Source organism: Saccopteryx bilineata, chromosome 4 (assembly GCF_036850765.1).
Source record: "Saccopteryx bilineata isolate mSacBil1 chromosome 4, mSacBil1_pri_phased_curated, whole genome shotgun sequence".
Lineage (NCBI taxonomy): Eukaryota > Metazoa > Chordata > Mammalia > Chiroptera > Emballonuridae > Saccopteryx > Saccopteryx bilineata.
This window is the reverse complement of record NC_089493.1, coordinates 49,940,360-49,958,087: the sequence shown is the minus strand read 5'-3', so window position 1 is coordinate 49,958,087 and position 17,728 is coordinate 49,940,360. Positions and strand designations below refer to the sequence as shown.

Here is a 17,728-nt window from a genome sequence, read left to right as displayed (position 1 = left end):
AAAGCAATCAATGAACAACTAAGGTGTCGCAATGCGCAACAAAAAACTAATGATTGATGCTTCTCATCTCTCCGTTCCTGTCTGTCTGTCCCTGTCTGTCCCTCTCTCTGTCTCTGTTAAAAATAAATTAATTAATTAAAAAAAAAAAGAGAGAGAAAGTTTATTGAGAAAGTTACAGAGGTAGAAACGAGCCAGCTGGGTTATGAAGGCTCAGGAAACAAGTTACAAAGGCAGAGAAGGGCCCTTGGAGCTTAGGGAAGAGAAAGGCAAAAGTAACATCTGAAGGGAAGAAGAGGGGGGAAGGGAAAGAGTTCAAAATAATTATACAACAAAGCAACTTGGAGCATATACAGTAAAATGCTGAGGGAATAGTGTGATCCAGGTGATTATTGATTTGGCTGGGTTCACTTTATAATTTAGAAATAGCGTCACAGCCTTGATCGGTTGACTCAGTGGTAGGGTGTCAGCCCCGGAGAGTGGATGTCCCATGTTTGATTCCCAGTCAGAGCACACAGGAGAAGTGCCCAACTGCTTCTCCACCCCTCCCTCTCTTGCTTCTCTCTCTTTCTCTCTCTCCCCCTTCTGCAGCCATGGCTCAACTGGAGTGAATTGACCCCGGCACTGAGGATGGCTCTGTGGCCTCTGCTTCAGGCACTAAGAATAGCTCAGTTGCTGAGCAACAGAGCAATGCTCCAGATGGGCAGAGCATTGCTCCATAGGGGTCTTGCTGGATGGATCCCAGTCAGGGTGCTAGCAGGAGTCTGTCTCTGCCTTTCCTCCTCTCACTTAATAAAAGAAATAAAAATAAAATAGAAATAATGTTCACATGTTCTCCCATTCTGAACTTTACAGTAGAACATAATGAGCCCTGTTTATGCCTTTGTGGTGGCATACCTCAAGTATTGCACATTCAGCCCAAATTAATGCTATAAAGTGATTGGTAATCTTTGCTGGTGGAGGGTCTTGCCTTTGATTTGTAAAAAACACATCTGTGAGGTGCAATGAAACAATAAAATGCAGTATGCCTGTATCAAGAAACTTGCTCAGAGTCTGAGTGCAGGTTCACAAAGCTAGTGCAGGGCAAAGCTAGCCCTGCTACCTCTGGTGTCTCAGTCCAGCAATTCTTCTACCATGAACTTCCCTTCCATACTTGTACTTTTGTAAGGTACAGTGACTAGCCCTTGATGCTTTTCTCTGTCACTTTACAAACCACATCTCCCACCTTTGCAAACAAGCCTGGGTAATTAAGCTTGAGACAGACATGGTCTGCTTTCAAAACAGCACTAATACAGATGTCCCTCAAAGTCAAATCACAGTTACCACCCAACATGTATCATGGAACCAGAATTGTTCAAGTCAGATTCAACAATCTTCTGGTAAACTCCTGTCACATAGGGGTTGGGAGCTATCACATATTCTCACAGGACTGAAATAGTTTTATGCTTCCAAAGAATCCCCCAATTCTATTCAATTTAACTCACTGAAGCTTGCAACCCCCTTAGATACTTTGAGGGTTGTTATAACATTCAGTTAAAATAAGAAATGTGGCCTGACCTGTGGTGGCGCAGAGGATAAAGCGTCCACCTGGAACACTGAGGTCGCTGGTTCGAAACCCCAGGCTTGCTCGGTCAAGGCACATATGATAGTTGATGCTTCCTGCTCCTCCCCCCTCCCTCTAAAATGAATGAAGTCTTGGGGAAAATAAAGAAATGTGCATCTCTCACCTTCCAAATCTTTGCACTGCTATCCTCCTTTTCTCTGGCCATTGACTAGCTACCCCAGTTAAATTCCACTCCTTCCAGCCTTAAAAAGCTCATGCCAGGCTATATTAAATCTCTGCTCTAAGTTTCCAGTACACTTCTTAGAAGCAGATGTGTGTTTGTGATTGTTCATTCAATTATCTTCCTCCCTTTCCACATGGTGAGTTTGGGGATCAGGGCTGTTTTCACCCACCTGTACCTCCAGCACTTATCACAATGCCTGGCTCATTGTTGGCGCTCAATGTATACTTATTAGAGTCTAACCTCTCCTTTAACGATGAGAAAATCAGGGCCCAGCCTGGAAAAGGAATTTGCCCAGCAGCAGCGATTAGCAAAGCCAGAAATGGAACACAAGTCTCTGGCCCAGCAAATGCTCTTTGCACTGTGGTGTGCCGCACAAACCTCATTGATTCACTTAATTCGTATTTAGTATGCACCTTCCCGGTTGCCAGATACAGATGTGGGTGTTCAGGTTTTGAGATGGGAACCCAGGGACCCAGATGAGGACCGAAGAGGCCTAGAGGCTGGTACCAAGTCTGGCCTTACACATCCTTGAATCCTAAACCCAGAGGACCCGGCTCCACAGACATAACGAGAGAGCGTCGGGGGTTTTCTCAGGTGATGCCTATGCCAAGCCTTATTGATGAAGAAAAAAGTCTCAGCATGTGAGACAGTGAAACAAAGGCGTGGCATCCCTGAGCCCGTAAACTTCCTTCTGGACCCGGTGACCTGTCACCTCCCTAGTCATGTCATCACCTAGGATGAGGGAGAAGATGCAGGAGACCCAGGCCATGGCCGAATGAAGTGCTCTCAACTCGCTTCCGCCTTTCATTTTCGAAGAACCAAGGTTCTCCACTGGCGCCAGTATGAGAGGCGGGCGCCCGCGCTCAAATTCTTCTAGCCTGCCGTTTGCCAATCAACGGCCGCGCTGGCAGGAAATGGCGGGACGAGAGGCGGGGCTAGAAGCCCAGTGTGACCGAGAGAAGCCGAAGTTCTCAATTGCACTGAGGCCTATTGACCACTAGGGGCACTCGAAGATCGGACCTTTTGCGCGTGCCCATTAGCATCAGTCTCGCTAGTAGTAACTTTTGAAGGCAGTTTTTAGAGGCTGCGTCAACGTGTCGGGCGCTGGTTAGAGGCTTAATGCGACTAATCTGTTGTGAAACCTCTATGTCGGGAGGTTCCAGCACTTTCGTTAGCCAGCGGAAATAGAATGGAATATACCTGTAAATTGGGAATACTGACCCGTTCCTACGCAGGGCTGCTTTTTTGCAAGGTTAGGGAGTGACAATAGATTTCCGCGTTTGGACATTAATAGTTGAGATTGCCCTGGCCGGTTGGCTCAGCGGTAGAGCGTCGGCCTAGCGTGCGGAGGACCCGGGTTCGATTCCCGGCCAGGGCACACAGGAGAAGCGCCCATTTGCTTCTCCACCCCTCCGCCGCGCTTTCCTCTGTCTCTCTCTTCCCCTCCCGCAGCCAAGGCTCCATTGGAGCAAAGATGGCCCGGGCGCTGGGGATGGCTCTGTGGCCTCTTCCTCAGGCGCTAGAGTGGCTCTGGTCCCAACATGGCGACGCCCAGGATGGGCAGAGCGTCGCCCCTGGTGGGCGTGCCGGGTGGATCCCGGTCGGGCGCATGCGGGAGTCTGTCTGACTGTCTCTCCCTGTTTCCAGCTTCAGAAAAGTGAAAAAAAAAAATAAATAAAAAATAGTTGAGATTATGTCAATTAGTTCCCTTACCTTTTGCTTTGGAGAGGTGGATCCAGACTATTCCCAGCACCTTCATTTCCATAAACTGTTTTTGTTCATAGAAAGAAGTGAAAAGATTTGCTTTACGTTTGGCTGTTTGTCTACTGAGTCACCTGGGAATCTGTTCAAGCAAAAAAAAAAAAAAAAAAAAAAAAAAGGAATGAAACAACTAAACAGCTTCATGGGCTCCTCCACTGGCCACTGAACCAGGATTTACGGGAGGTGGCCAGGAATCTGCAGTTTAGCAAACACTCCTGAAGAGTCTGATGATTAGAGTTGGGAAGTCCTGGGCAAACACTCACTGTGCCTGCAAAGTAGAGGGAGCATACTAAACACTGCGTGACTGAATTAATAACCGTCTTCAAATACTGAAGGAAGATTTAACAGTTGGCTAATAAACCATGCTGACAACACTTGGAAAATGAACTGTTGCTTGTGTGTGTGTGTGTGTGTGCGCGCGCGGTTTGTTTGTTTTGCTTTAAGTGTAAGTTACAATTTTTTTTTTACAGGGACAGAGAGAGAGTCAGAGAGAGGGATAGATAGGGACAGACAGAAACGGAGAGAGATGAAAGCATCAATCATCAGTTTTTCATTGTAACACCTTAGTTGTTCATTGATTGCTTTCTCATATGTGCCTTGACCGTGGGGCTATAGCAGATTGAGTAACTCCTTGCTCGAGCTAGTGACTTTGGGCTCAAGCTGGTGAGCTTTTGCTCAAACCAGATGAGCCCGCGCTCAAGCTGGTGACCTCAGGGTCTCGAACCTGGTCCTCCACATCTCAGTCCGACATCTATCCACTGCGCCACCGCCTGGTCAGGCAAGTTACAAGTTTTTAAGGAAAATAATTGAGTTCTATTTCTCAGAATTCAAAGTTCCCTACCTTCCACCCAGGAATTTCCCTTACAGAAATCCATCCAAAAATACGTGTACAATTTCATGGAAGCACTATTTGTAAAAGGAAAATATGTGCATGAGAGGAGGAGGCTTCCATGTAGCCATTAACAGGAATGCTGCTACTTAAGTTATCCAGGATAACTTAAGAGAAAAAGGCAAGTTTTAGACCAGTACAGTGTATATATAATATGATCTAAAAGATCCACATGCATATATTTCTATGTGTAAAAAAAAATTCTGGAAGGATTAAAAAGTAACAATAGTGATTATCCCTAAGGAGAATAATTAGAGAAGATGGGAAGAGATATATTTTTTTCCATTTCAATTTATCCTTTTGCATACTGTTTGGATTTTTTAAAAACCACAACTCTGAATTACTTTTAATAGCTTTTAAGTTTGGCATCATGGTTTCAAGTGCTGGTTAATGGATTTGTTGTGAAACTTCTATTCCAGGAGATTCTAGCACTTTCATTAAGCAGCAAGAATGGGATGGGACATACTTGTAAATTGGGAATAATGACCCCGTTACTACCATATGGCTGGTTGAGAGGTGGGGAGCAACAATTAAGTCTACTGTTAATTTTTCAAAAGTTGGAGGAGAAACAACTTATTCCAAGAAGCTCTGGAGGGAAGAACTTTGGCCAATTTCAGGTCTTTGGGCATGCAGGGTTAAGTGCTCGGGGTGACTACTTGGGTTGACTCAAATCCCACACTGCCCACTATAAGCAGTGTGACCTTATATGATAGCATAAGATAGCACTCAAGATAGTAAGTTGCCTATTTCTTTATATGCCTGGTGGGGATACCTCACAGAGTTCTTGTAAGATTAAGTGAAATGGTACATGTAAAACAGCACCATTTTGTTTAAAAAATAAAGTTAGCATTTCTTTGCTATCTCTCATAGGACACTTGAAACATTTAAAAGAGAATCTGAGAAATAATTCCTACTATTAAAGTCAGTTTCATTTTTACACCATTTACTTATTTATTTTTGTATTTTTCTGAAATGAGAAACGGGGAGGCAGAGAGAGACTTCTGCATGTGCCTGAACAAGACCCACCTGGCATGCCCACCAGGGGCCAATGCTCTGCCCATCTGGGCCGTTTCTCCATTGCAATTGGAGCCATTCTAGCACCTGAGGCTGAGGCCATGGAGCCGTCCTCAGTGCCCGGGGCCAACTGCTCCAATGGTGAAACCTTGGCTGCAGGAGGGGAAGAGAGAGAGAAAGGAGAGGGGGGAGGGGGGAGAAGCAGATGGGCGCTTCTCCTGTGTGCCTTGTTTGGGAATTGAACCCAGGACTCCCACACACTGGGCCGATGCCAATGCTCTACCGTTGAGCCAACCAAACAGGGCCCATTTGTACACCTTTTAAAACAGCTGAATATTGAATTTTCAAAATTAATAGAATTAGTAGATTGGTGGAATTGCATACAAGCTGAATGGCTTTGCTTACAAAGATTTTTTTAAAGTTTGCTTTACAGTTACTGTCTCAATGCTGCCTAATAGTGGCTAATCATAGGAATGGCTAAAATAGCCTCTACATAGCAGACTGCCTCTAGGCCGCGGTGTGGGAGTCAGGCTGGCAAGGGTGTCTGCTGTTGGCTCAAGGGTGAAAATCAGTCCATACTGTGGAAAGGAAAGGCATATTTGTATGTCCACTAGTGACCCACCTAAGAGGAAACCAAGTGCATCTTCATATGGCCTTGCCTCCTGTGTAACACACGATCAAGTTCATTTCTTGTCTAAAAAATTAAGAAGATGGTTACTGAGCTGCTGTGCTATCTGACGTGTCCTTGGCTTTACTCCAAGGTTTTTCAAAGAAACTGCCACATGAAAACCACTTCTGCTTTTGCCATAAAACTTGTGGAGGCTATTGTCACATGTGAAAAATTCTTTTAAAATCTAGGGCCAGGGCCCTGGCCAGTTGGCTCAGCAGTAGAGCGTCGGCCTGGCGTGTGGGGGACTCGGGTTTGATTCCCGGCCAGGGCACATAGGAGAAGCGCCCATTTGCTTCTCCACTCCCCCTCCTTCCTCTCTGTCTCTCTCTTCCCTTCCCGATTGGAGCAAAGATGGCCGGGGCGCTGGGGATGGCTCCTTGGCCTCTGCCCCAGGCGCTAGAGTGGCTCTGGTCGCGGCAGAGCGACACCCCGGAGGGGCAGAGCATCGCCCCCTGGTGGGCAGAGCGTCGCCCCTGGTGGGCGTGCGGGGTGGATCCCGGTCGAGCGCATGCGGGAGTCTGTCTGACTGTCTCTCCCCGTTTCCAGCTTCAGAAAAATACAAAAAACAACAACAACAAAAAAACAACCTAGGGCCAGGAGAAAGTTTATACCCTCTGTAGAATTGGTAGCCATGCCTCCTTTGCAATAAGGGTTCCGTGACTTGCAGCACTCACTTCTCTGCCTCTGCTGCTGAGAGAGTGAGGCTTGATGCCCATCTTAGCAATTAAATTGAACCAAATGGATCATGTATTTGCTTCTTCCTCCTTTTCTGGTCTTTCCAACCCTGGATCTTCCTTGTCCCTGAAGAACCCCTGGGGGCAGCCTGCAATGCACAACTAATACCCACTTCCATTGAACTCAGTCTAATCTGTCCTACTGGCAGTGCATTAGCCTCACTGCCCCTCCTTGAGGACAGGCAGATCTTTCAGGACAAACATGGCCTGTTAGGTTTACAAGGGACTCTTGAGGGCACCCAACCCTCTCCTTTTTTACATTTGTGGAAGAGGAAGCCGAGAGTGCCAAGGTGATTTACCTGTACAATTTTGGAATCAAACCCAAGGCATTCACCATATTTGCCTCCACATCAGGTTATGACCTCCCACCTCCCTGCTTTTCAGGGGAAGGTGTGTGCTTCTAGAGGCCTCCTTGGCTGGACAGCCTCAGCCTTCCTGTGGGTCTGTCACATAGACGGTGAGGGCAGAGCCCAGGGCTTGGTTTCTGGGCACTGTCCCTAGGACTCTCTCAGACCTAAGTTACCCCTTTGTTCCGGCTCCAGAGCTGCACTGAGTCAGCAGCAGGACCTGTCTCAGAATGGCACAGGGGTCCTTACTGGCTGCTGAGGCAGTTCCCCAGGGAATGTGACCTTGGGCTGGCAGTGGCCATTTGACCAGTTCTACTCCATGTGTGGTCCCTGGACCTGTGCTGGCTCAAACTATTGTTACTTGTCCATATGAAGACAAATACAGGAAGTACTTACTGAGAACTTGAGAGTAAGCATTTAGAAACTTTTATAGCAACTTGACAGTGCCACACCATTAAAGCAGCATTTCATTAAAAATTTTTTTTTATTAAGCCCTGGCAGGTTGGCTCAGTGGTAAAGCCCCGGCCCAGTGTACGGATGTCCTGGATTCAATACCCAGTCAGTGCACACAGAAGCGACCATCTGCTTTTTCACACACACACACACGCCCTCCTGCAGCCATGGCTCAGTCGGTTACAGCAGCATTGACCCGAGCGCTGAAGATGGCTCCGTGGAACCTCTGTCTCAGGCACTAAAAAAAAAAATAGCTTGGTTGGAAGCATGGCTCCAGATGAGCAGAGAATTAGCCCCAGACAGGGGCTGCCAGGTAGATCCTGGTCAGGGTGCACGTGGGAGTCTATCTCCCCTCCTTTCACTTGAAAATTTTTTAAATTAATTTGTGTTGACAGTTTCAAGTGTCCCTCTCGATATAACAGGCTCTACACACAGCATCGTGCTGCCCCATACTCCATGCAAAATCTTTTTTTCTTTTTTGTGGCAGAGACAAAGAGAGTCAGAGAGAGGGACAGATAGGGACAGACAGGAAGGGAGACAGATGAGAAACATCAATTCTTCATTGTGGCTCCTTAGTTGTTCATTGATTGATTTCTCCCCCTTGACCGGGGGTTACAACAAACCGTGACCCCTTGCTCAAGCCAGCGACCTTGGGTTCAAGTTGGTGAGCTTTGCTCAAACCAGATGAGCCCGCGCTCAAACTGGCAACCTTAGGGTCTCAAACCTGGGTCCTCCACATCCCAGTCTGATGCTCTATCCACTGCGCCACCACCTGGTCAGGCCAAATTCTCTTTCCATCCCCATTTCCCCTCTTTTGCCCCTCTTCCTCCTTCCCCCTTTCCCTCTGGCTATTGTTACCCTGTTATCTGTATCTATGTGTTATGTTTATATAATTTGGGCTAATCCCTTCTCCTTCTTTGATCCCATTCCTTCTTCCCCCTTCCCTCTGACAGCTGTCCATTTGTTCCCTGTGACCCTGCCTCTGTTTCTATTTTGTTCCTTAGTTTGTGTTCATTAGATTCCACATATAAGTGAGATCATGCGGTATTTGTCTTTTCCTGTCTTAGTTCACTTTGCATAATAATCTCCAGGTCTATACATGCTGTCATAAAAAATAAGATTTCCTTCTTTTTTTACGGCCACGTAGTAGTATTCCAGTGCAAAAGTGTACCACAGTGGTTTTATCCACTTGTCCATTGATGGACACTTGGGCTGTTTCCAGATCTTGGGTATTGTAAACAATGCTGCAATAAACATGGGGGTGCATAGCTTCTTTTAAATGAGTGTTTTAGGACTCTTAGGATATATTCCTAGAAGTGGGACAGCTGGGTCATAAGATAGCTCCATTTTTAATTTTATGAAGAAACGCCATACAGTTTTCCACAGTGGCTGGACTAGTCTGCATGCTCAAGAGTAGCACAAGAGGATTCCCTTTTCTCCACACCCTCATCAGCACTTGTTTGTTGATTTGTTAATGAAAGCCATAAGCCATATTGGCAGGTGTGAGGTGATATCTCATTGTGGTTTTAATTTGAATACTAATTAATTTTTATTTCATTTTATAAAAAGTTAAAAGCAAGTTAAAAGAAAAACCACAGCTTGGTCCTTCATCATGGATGCTTTAGGAAGCACTGCTCCATACCCACTTTTCTAGCCTACACTGGGATTAGGATGCTCCCCAAGAGCTGTGGGGATGTGAAGTTCTTTTTTGAGACAGGAGGGGGCGACAGAGACATAGGTAATCTGTCCTTCCCCGTGCAAGGCCAGCTCATTCTCCAAACAGCCTCCATTTGACCCTTCTGGATGCTGGGACATAAAATAAAGTTAGGCTTTCTTCTCCCTTTTTTGCCTCAGCTGAGAGCAAATTCACCAGGGATAACATCCAGGAGGGCCTGCCATGTAGAGATGGCAGGAAAGTGAGGCTCTCTGCCAGGGGCTTTTTTCCCCAAGGAAGTATAATTTTGTGACTTGCGCTATTGAGCCCAACGCTCTGAATCAAGTGGTCTGGGTTTGAATCCTGACTCCTCCACTTGGTTGCTGTAGGCCTTGTGATCTCTTAGAAAGCCCAGTTTCCTCAAGTGTAAAGGGACCTTATTAATGCTACCTACTCCACAGGGCTCTTAGGGGATTAAGTACACATCAAGGCAGATGGAAAGTAAATTAGGTCATTGCCCAAATATTAATAACTTTAGTTAAGTTTATTTCAGGCATGAGGCTTATAAGGTTATTATTTCACCTTACACCATTTTCAAATTTTATTAAATTATGAAATAAAATTTTTTACCGTATGCTGTTATACCATCTTCCTATTTTTAAAAATCTGTTTTTCTTCCCCCTGGTTCAGCTAAGTTTTCACCTCATTTTTTAACTTTAAGCTTAACCTTAACGCTAACCACTTGATACAAAAAGGGTCCCTAAAGTTTTCCCTAATATTAGGTTCCCTAATATTATTTAAACCTCAAGTAGGGTGCAGAGAGCAAAGCCAGTATTACACTGTTTACACATGAGATAACAAACTTAGAAAGGTTAAATGCCTAGATCCAAGCCAGAAAAGTAATCTGATTCTAAGTCTTATGCTAAGATTACACCATCTAGGCCTCTTAAAAGTTAAGAACGGGGTGGTGGGTAAGAGGCTACTACTAATACATTAAAATTAGATATTTAAATATGTAAAGTTACCACATAAAATTGAAAATGCGGCAAGGCACAGTTAACTCCTGATAATACTGTAGTTTTTAAGAAACGTGGACTGGTCCTGGTGAGTTGTCTAGGTAACTTTTCAAACACTCAAAAAAGAAGGGCTTCAGAGCCAACCCAAGCTAGTAAAAGCACCGCAACTCACTGACTGGCAGATTCCACAGGACACAGTTGTCTCCCACGTGTCTTTCAGGAAACGCACAGAGCACAAGGAATCAAGGAAGCCGAGGAGGGGTGGGAAGGTAAAAACAACAGGCAGAGGGCTTCCCCGATAGACCGAGGGAGCTCAAAGGCTGGGGCGGTACGGAGGGAACTCGGGGAGCATCTGGCGGACGACGAGGTCTGAGGAGCGACCTGGGTGCAGCATGGAGGGAGGCGGTCAGTCATGGGAGCCGGCTACCCGCGGGCCCCACCCTATGCGGCTCCCTTGTGTTTTCGCTCCTCTAGTTCGAGCGGGATGTTGGGGAAGAGGAAAGAGAAAAAGGAGGATACGCTGGAGCGGCAACAGGTGGCCAGCGGTGGCAGTCCGAGATTCGCGGGTCTGGGAGCGGTGGGGGAATGGTCGCACTTGCAAGCCCTCCGAGCCGCCGTAACCCCGCCCCTTCTGCGCGTGGCGCCCATGACGTTTGGCGCGCGGGCCGCTCTCCTTACAGAGGTCGCTCTGGTCCGAACGGTCGGCCTGTGCTGCGCGTGCGTGGTCGGGAGGGGAAGTGAGGCGGTTTCCTCGGCGCCTTTTCCGGCGGCGGCGGCGGCAGAGCTGGGAGGAGGAGGTGGCGGCCGGCCGGAGGGAGCCCGCGCTCGGGGCGGCGGCTAGAGGTACTCTCCCAGGCTGAGCTGGGAAAGCGGGCCACCTCGGCCCTCGCTCCCCTCTGGAGCTCTGGGACTAACTCCTTTCTCCCCCTCTGTGTCTCTGCAGGCAGCGCACCGAGTTCCCGCGAGGATCAATGACCTGAAGAGCCGCCGGAGCCTCGCTGCCTCTCGGGTGGCCTGGGTCGGTGGTGAGCCTGGTGCTCGCGGGCCGGCGGGAGGACCGTAGTCTCTCTCCCGCGGCGTTGGGAGGAGAAGGCGGAGGAGCGGGAACCGCAGCGGCGCTCGCGCGGCGCCGGCGGGGGGAAGGGCAGTTCCGGGCCGGGCCGCGCCTCAGCAGGGCGGCGGCTCTCGGGGCGCAGGCTTAGGGCCCCGGCGGCAGCGGCGACCGGAGGAGTCAAGTTGTGCGGCGGGTGATGCCCGAGTGAGTGGCCGGCCCTGGCCTCTGCCCCGAGGAGGCAACTCCCACGCAGGCCGCTCGGGCGCCCTCGCGGCCGGGAGGCTTCGTTTCGGTTTCGCGGAGGAGGCGTTGTTGGCTGAGGGGACCCGGGACACCTGAATGCCCCCGGCCCCGGCTCCTCCGACGCGATGGGGAAGGTGCTATCCAAAATCTTCGGGAACAAGGAAATGCGGATCCTCATGTTGGGCCTGGACGCGGCCGGCAAGACAACGATCCTGTACAAGTTGAAGCTGGGCCAGTCAGTGACCACCATCCCCACCGTGGGGTTCAACGTGGAGACGGTGACTTACAAAAACGTCAAGTTCAACGTGTGGGATGTGGGCGGTCAGGACAAGATCCGGCCGCTCTGGCGGCATTACTACACCGGGACCCAGGGTCTGATCTTCGTGGTGGACTGCGCCGACCGCGACCGCATCGACGAGGCCCGCCAGGAGCTGCACCGCATTATCAATGACCGGGAGATGAGGGACGCCATAATCCTCATCTTCGCCAACAAGCAGGACCTGCCTGATGCCATGAAGCCCCACGAGATCCAGGAGAAACTGGGCCTGACCCGGATTCGGGACAGGAACTGGTATGTGCAGCCCTCCTGTGCCACCACAGGGGACGGACTCTACGAGGGGCTCACATGGTTAACCTCTAACTACAAATCCTAATGAGCATTCTCCACCCATCCCCCGGAAGGAGAGAAATCAAAAACCCATTCATAGGATTATCGCCACCATCACCTCTTTCAATGGCCACTTTCTTTTGAATTTGAACTCTGGAGCTACAGTTCTACGGTTTGGGATGGGGTAGGGGGTTTCCTTCTTTTTTTCTTCTTTTCTGCTTTGCGTTAGGGTGCTCTGATCTGACAATTTGACATGAACACAAAGTGCTAGATGCTCTTGTTAACTTCCAGCAAATGGGATGGGGGAAATATAGCAGTTCTCGGTCAAGTCCTTCATAATAATGGTATGATTTTTTTATTTCGAGAGAACCTTTTTTTCCAATGTATGCTTTTTTTCCTTTTTGCCCCGTTTCCTTATCACTTGCTGTAGATGGCTTATTTTGCATTTCTGCAGACTATGTTGCAAGTCTGTTTCATCTAGTAAACTGAAAATTATTGCTTAATCAAACTGCCGTTTGTCTTTTATATTTAAGGCCTTTTTCCCCCTCCCTTATGAGTTCTAATTTAGTAATTTCAAATGTGACCTTTTATATCTAAGATCAGTATAGTAAACTTAGCCCAAAGTGGCAAATAACGAGTAATACATTGTAATATGTTCCAATTGCACATCAGTATGTCAAAAAAGTAATATAAGAAGTTATTTGAAATGCCAGCTATTAAGTTCTAAAACATACATCATGCATGAGTAAGGATAAAACTCAAGTTTCCCATTACATAGTTAACTTATACTGCACAAAAATATGAAATTGTAACCTGTCAAGAACATAGGTATTTTTCCACCGCAAAGTTAGCCACTTTGCTGTGTTTTCCCTTTTTTAACTTAAAAGACTCCAGAAAATGCAGCAATAATAGTTTATCCTTACACTGTCAAAATATTTGTAGGTATTTTAAGTGACTTTTGGGTGAAACTGGAATACAAACTTACCATGTTTCAAATGTTTAAATCCAATAGTTTTAAAAATTACTAGGATGTTTACTTTGTTCATTAATAAAGCATTTAACAATTCAAATTATATGCACCTTTTACCTACTTGGAAAAATACACGTTTCTGTTTTCACATTATAGCAACTGAGGATAAGTGTCTTATAGATGAGTGAGCCACACCTCCATTAATAAGAACACTGGAAAAGATGTTTTATAAATTAATTCTGTTTGATTGTAGGTTTAACTCATGCAAAGAGTAAAGCAGATATCCTGTAGGTTCAATAATACAATATCTTTTTTAAGGAAGGAAATGTGATGAATGAATGACGTGTAGACTTGAAGAATGACAAAGAGGAAGATAAAGAGAACCTACAGATGACAATGAATGTAAACTTATTTTTCTTCAAGAGTAAGCAGTGTGCTCACTTGGTGATGCCCAGATCCTAACAAGATTACTTGCTTAGTGGGTTAGGACCAGTAACTAGATTGTTGAGACCATTATGATAATACTTTGAACCAAATGTTAATGCCTGATACAGAATTGTGAAGCAGCATCTGGTTCTTAACTAGCCTTAAGGATTAATTTTAGAGATCCTCAAGGAATTAAACTTAGGGAGTTTCAGAAATGTAGACTGCAAAGGCAGTGTACAAGAAAAGGGGTTTTATGAGGGTGTTTGAAAACTGAAATTGAACGGGATATCATGGTATATAGTTGGACAGTATTGGTCCTTTGTGCTTTGGCCATGTTTTATAATGGAGCTTTTACCAAAGATGTATGAGAAGCATAAGGCTAAAAAATTATTCAAAGTAAAACTTTTGACAAGCATTTTCTTAAAGCAGAGGAGCAAAGGTGCTCTGGAGAGTGCAGAGGGATTTTTGAATTACAAATGCAACAAGTGTCAAGTTTTGTTTCACTTTAGTGGAAGTAACTCCAGAAATGAAGCTGGCAGACACATCTAAGAACATTTTTCAGTTGCTTTTAAGATTTCCCAAGGCTCCACCATAAGTTTAGTTCTTAGTGTTTTAAATGATTGCATTAAGGTACATACATGAGTAATACAAATGTCAATGCTATAATGACGTCCTGAAACAAGCACAAAGGTATAAATGCCTAAACTGGAGGAAACTTGAAACCCTCGTTTTAATTCTTAATGTAGTATTTCTAACTTACGAGAGTTAGATGGATAGGCAGCCATTTTTTGTGTGTCTTAAAAATAACTGGGGCATAGTTAAAATTTTATACATCAAGTGATTGCTATTGAATGTTGCAGGTGAGATGTTACTTTTAGTTTATCTGAAATGTTGAATAACAAGGGGGTGGGGGGAAGCAAATATCTGAAATTTGGAAAACCCTAATTTTGGTAAGAAATTGTAATTTTCACTTTTTAAAAAAATATGAAAGGCTGATAATTGATGTAGTTAAATTGAACCATAACTATTGCTGATCATAGGGCAGGTAATTATAGCCTGCAGAGAAAGTTATAAGAATCTAAAAAATGAGATCCAGAAGTTTTTGTTTAATTGCATCAATTTCTGTATTTATGTGAATTTATAAACTGCAGTAAATTTTGGATGAGGTTAATCTTGTCTAATATAAGTAAATGAGTCTGTAGACTGCCCCAAACTAAAAAGTGCAGTACCTGGAATTGTGTTCTTAATGGTTGTAGTGTTGGTAAAACACTAATATGCAGAAAATAAAGGAATTACACAGTGCAGTTTCTCACGTTATGTTACTCCTTGAAACTAAATTAAGTGGGATATGTGGTGTGTTGGGCCATGTTATTCTCCAGGGACATTGGTATAAAATGACAAAGTGACTTAATTTGGGAATCGCCTAGCTTTTTTAAGACAAAAAAGGATCAATTTGGTTTTTGTAATACTAGCTCTATAAGGAGGTTTGGCCCTGATTTAGTTCTACCAAACTTAATCTGATTTTATGATAATTGAGGCCACAAAAACAGTTGAAAATAATTTTTGGAAAATAAAGTTCTATAGTAGCCTTTTTTTTTTTTAATTTAATTTAATTTTATTTTATTTATTCATTTTAGAGAGGAGAGAGAGGGGGAGAGACAGAGACAGAGAGAGAGGAGAGAGAGATAGGGGGGAGGAGCTGGAAGCATCAACTCCCATATGTGCCTTGACCAGGCAAGTCCAGGGTTTCGAACTGGCGACCTCAGCATTTCCAGGTCGACGCTTTATCCACTGCGCCACCACAGGTCAGGCTATAGTAGCTTTTATTCTAGTGTTTTTTTTTTTTTTTTTCTTTCAAAATCACAGCCTTTGCACTTTTAGGAGTACAGAATTGTGTCAATAAAGAATAGGTCTGAAGAGTCATCTTAACCCTTGGATCTTGGATTTTGTTTATTTATTTTTCTTCCTTGGATTTTAAAGTTGAACTTTGTTGCTTATCTGGTAAGAATGGCAGAATTAGCAGCCATTAAGAGAAAATAGTAGATGAAGAAAAACTTGTTGGATAAAAAGGTTTTTAAACACATTTCCTTTGCTATAAGCATTCATTCTTGTATCAGCAGTTAATTGTAGTTTGACTTTAGAATGTCTTAGTGTAATTTAACCCCCACATTAATGTTACTAATATACTTAGTATTGATTTACTAATGTCTATTAAGTATCAATTTGTCAGTGATAGTGGTAGAAACTTTTAAGTCATTAGTGGGTTTTTATGTTTTAATATAAGTTTAGAAATATAGTAGCCTAATTTGAATGGTGGTGGTCCTGACTAAATTCCCAAAGTTATTTCCTCAATACTTTGCCAAGTAAATATCAGAGTGATGGGAAGAAAAATCTATAGGTAAAAATTATGAAACCACATATAGCAATTAAAAATAACTTTTAAGTCTGACCTAATCACTGAGAATTCAATAGAAACAGCTTTATGCTTTCTTTATATTGAATGATAAAGACAAAGTAGGAAAGATTACAATATTAGGAAGTTTATTAAAAGGGTATATTGGGAGCTGGAGCCATGGTTGAGGTGAAGTAACTTTTCCTGGCTTTGCTCAACTTTTGAAGTTGCCAGACTGGATTAGTGAGTGGAATGGGCAGGGATAACATACAGATAAGATCAAAGAGGCAGAACAGGTCTGTGTAGGGGTTTAGGAATGACAATTGAAATTTGTTAAGTAAGCTAAAGTAATGATAAACCTCTAGGGAATTAGTATATAAAAACCTCATTTTATGGGACAATAAGAAAATGGTTTAATTTTGAACTATTTTCCCCTTTAAAATGTTTTATGACTAGAAACAATTTAAAAATGAAAGTATTTGTCAATCTTGTCCCTGAATACCTTTTCATTTGTTAAATTGTTTCATTAGGATGCTACATATTTCCTCCATGGTATTTGTTTTATAAGTGTGAGGGTAGATTTATTTATTAAGTGCCTACTAATATGCCTGACTATTCTAGGGACAGGAGACACATCAGTGAAAAAAACTATTTGCTTTCATAGAACTTCTCTTGGTGGTGGTATGCAGAGGTGGGGGTAGGGAGACAAAGTTAGGTAATATACTATGTATTATATACTATGTTATATATATATGGGGACAGGTAGGAATGTGCTCAGAGGAGGCCTCATTCAGGTGACATTTGAACAAATATTTGAAGGAAGAAGAATTAATATCTGGAATTGATATAGTAACAATATATGTAGTGTAAAGCAGGGGTGGGAAAACTATGGCCACAGGCAAATCAGGCTGCAGCCTGTTTTTATAGGAACTGAGCAAAGAATGGTTTTGACATTTTTAAAAGGATTTTGAAAGACTACAAAAAAACAAATGCAGCACAGACAGTATTTAAGCCTGAAAAGTCTAAAATATTTACTATCTGGCCCTTTATGAAAAATATTTGACCCCAGATCTAAAGCCCAATTTTTAAAAATATTTCCAAAATATGTGGGAAATCCAACAATTTAAAGTAAAATACCATTGTTAAGTCTAGAAAACTTTGGGCCTGGCCTGTAGTGGTACAGTGGATAGAGCCTTGACTGAAATGCTGGGGTCACTGGTTCAAGACCCTCGTCTTGTCCTGGCGAGGCACATACAACAAGCAAGCAAGCAGTAGCTAAAGTGAAGCAACTACGGGTTAATGCTTCTTGAAAGAGAAGAAAAAAAAAAGAACAATTTTGGGATACAGTGGCACATAATTTACTACATTTGAACATTTAGGGATCCTTGAGACTTGCTTTTGAGTAATCTAACTGGGATTTTCTTTTTCCCTAAATAAGTTTAAATGTGAAATCAATAGTTTTTCAATTTCAATCTTAACATTCTCTAAAATTTTATGAATCATTTCATTTAAAGATATTTTCCTTATTTTTATGGTAGTTTTTACTGGTCTTTGGGTATAAGTTAAATGTGCTTCTCTGTTAAAGTGCCTCCCGATAACCTAGATTAGTTTGGAATAGGTTCAGATAACATCACTGAACTGTGTGGCTTTTATTCAGTTGCTAGTACTGTAATCAGGTCCTGAGTCCAGTATTTTATATTATGAAACTTTGTAA

The 17,728-nt window shown here is 44.0% G+C and overlaps 1 protein-coding gene across 2 annotated transcripts; it reads left to right on the top strand.

Moving 5' to 3' along the window:
- The first annotated feature begins 10,715 nt into the window (after positions 1-10,715).
- ARF6 (ADP ribosylation factor 6) lies at positions 10,716-14,926 on the top strand. Of its 2 annotated transcripts, none has more exons than XM_066272444.1 (2): positions 10,716-10,857; positions 11,266-14,926. In XM_066272444.1, the coding sequence occupies exon 2, from the start codon at positions 11,745-11,747 to the stop codon at positions 12,270-12,272; it is 528 nt and encodes a 175-aa protein (XP_066128541.1). In that variant the 5' UTR covers positions 10,716-10,857; positions 11,266-11,744; the 3' UTR covers positions 12,273-14,926. The 2 variants fall into 2 exon arrangements, with proteins under 2 accessions (XP_066128541.1, XP_066128540.1); XM_066272443.1 differs by lacking the exon at positions 10,716-10,857 and adding an exon at positions 10,985-11,165.
- The last annotated feature ends 2,802 nt before the right edge of the window (positions 14,927-17,728 follow it).

Excerpts from the sequence above, each read along its gene's own strand:
- ARF6 (XM_066272444.1), top strand. The coding sequence starts at position 11,745 with ATGGGGAAGGTGCTATCCAAAATCTTCGGGAACAAGGAAATGCGGATC.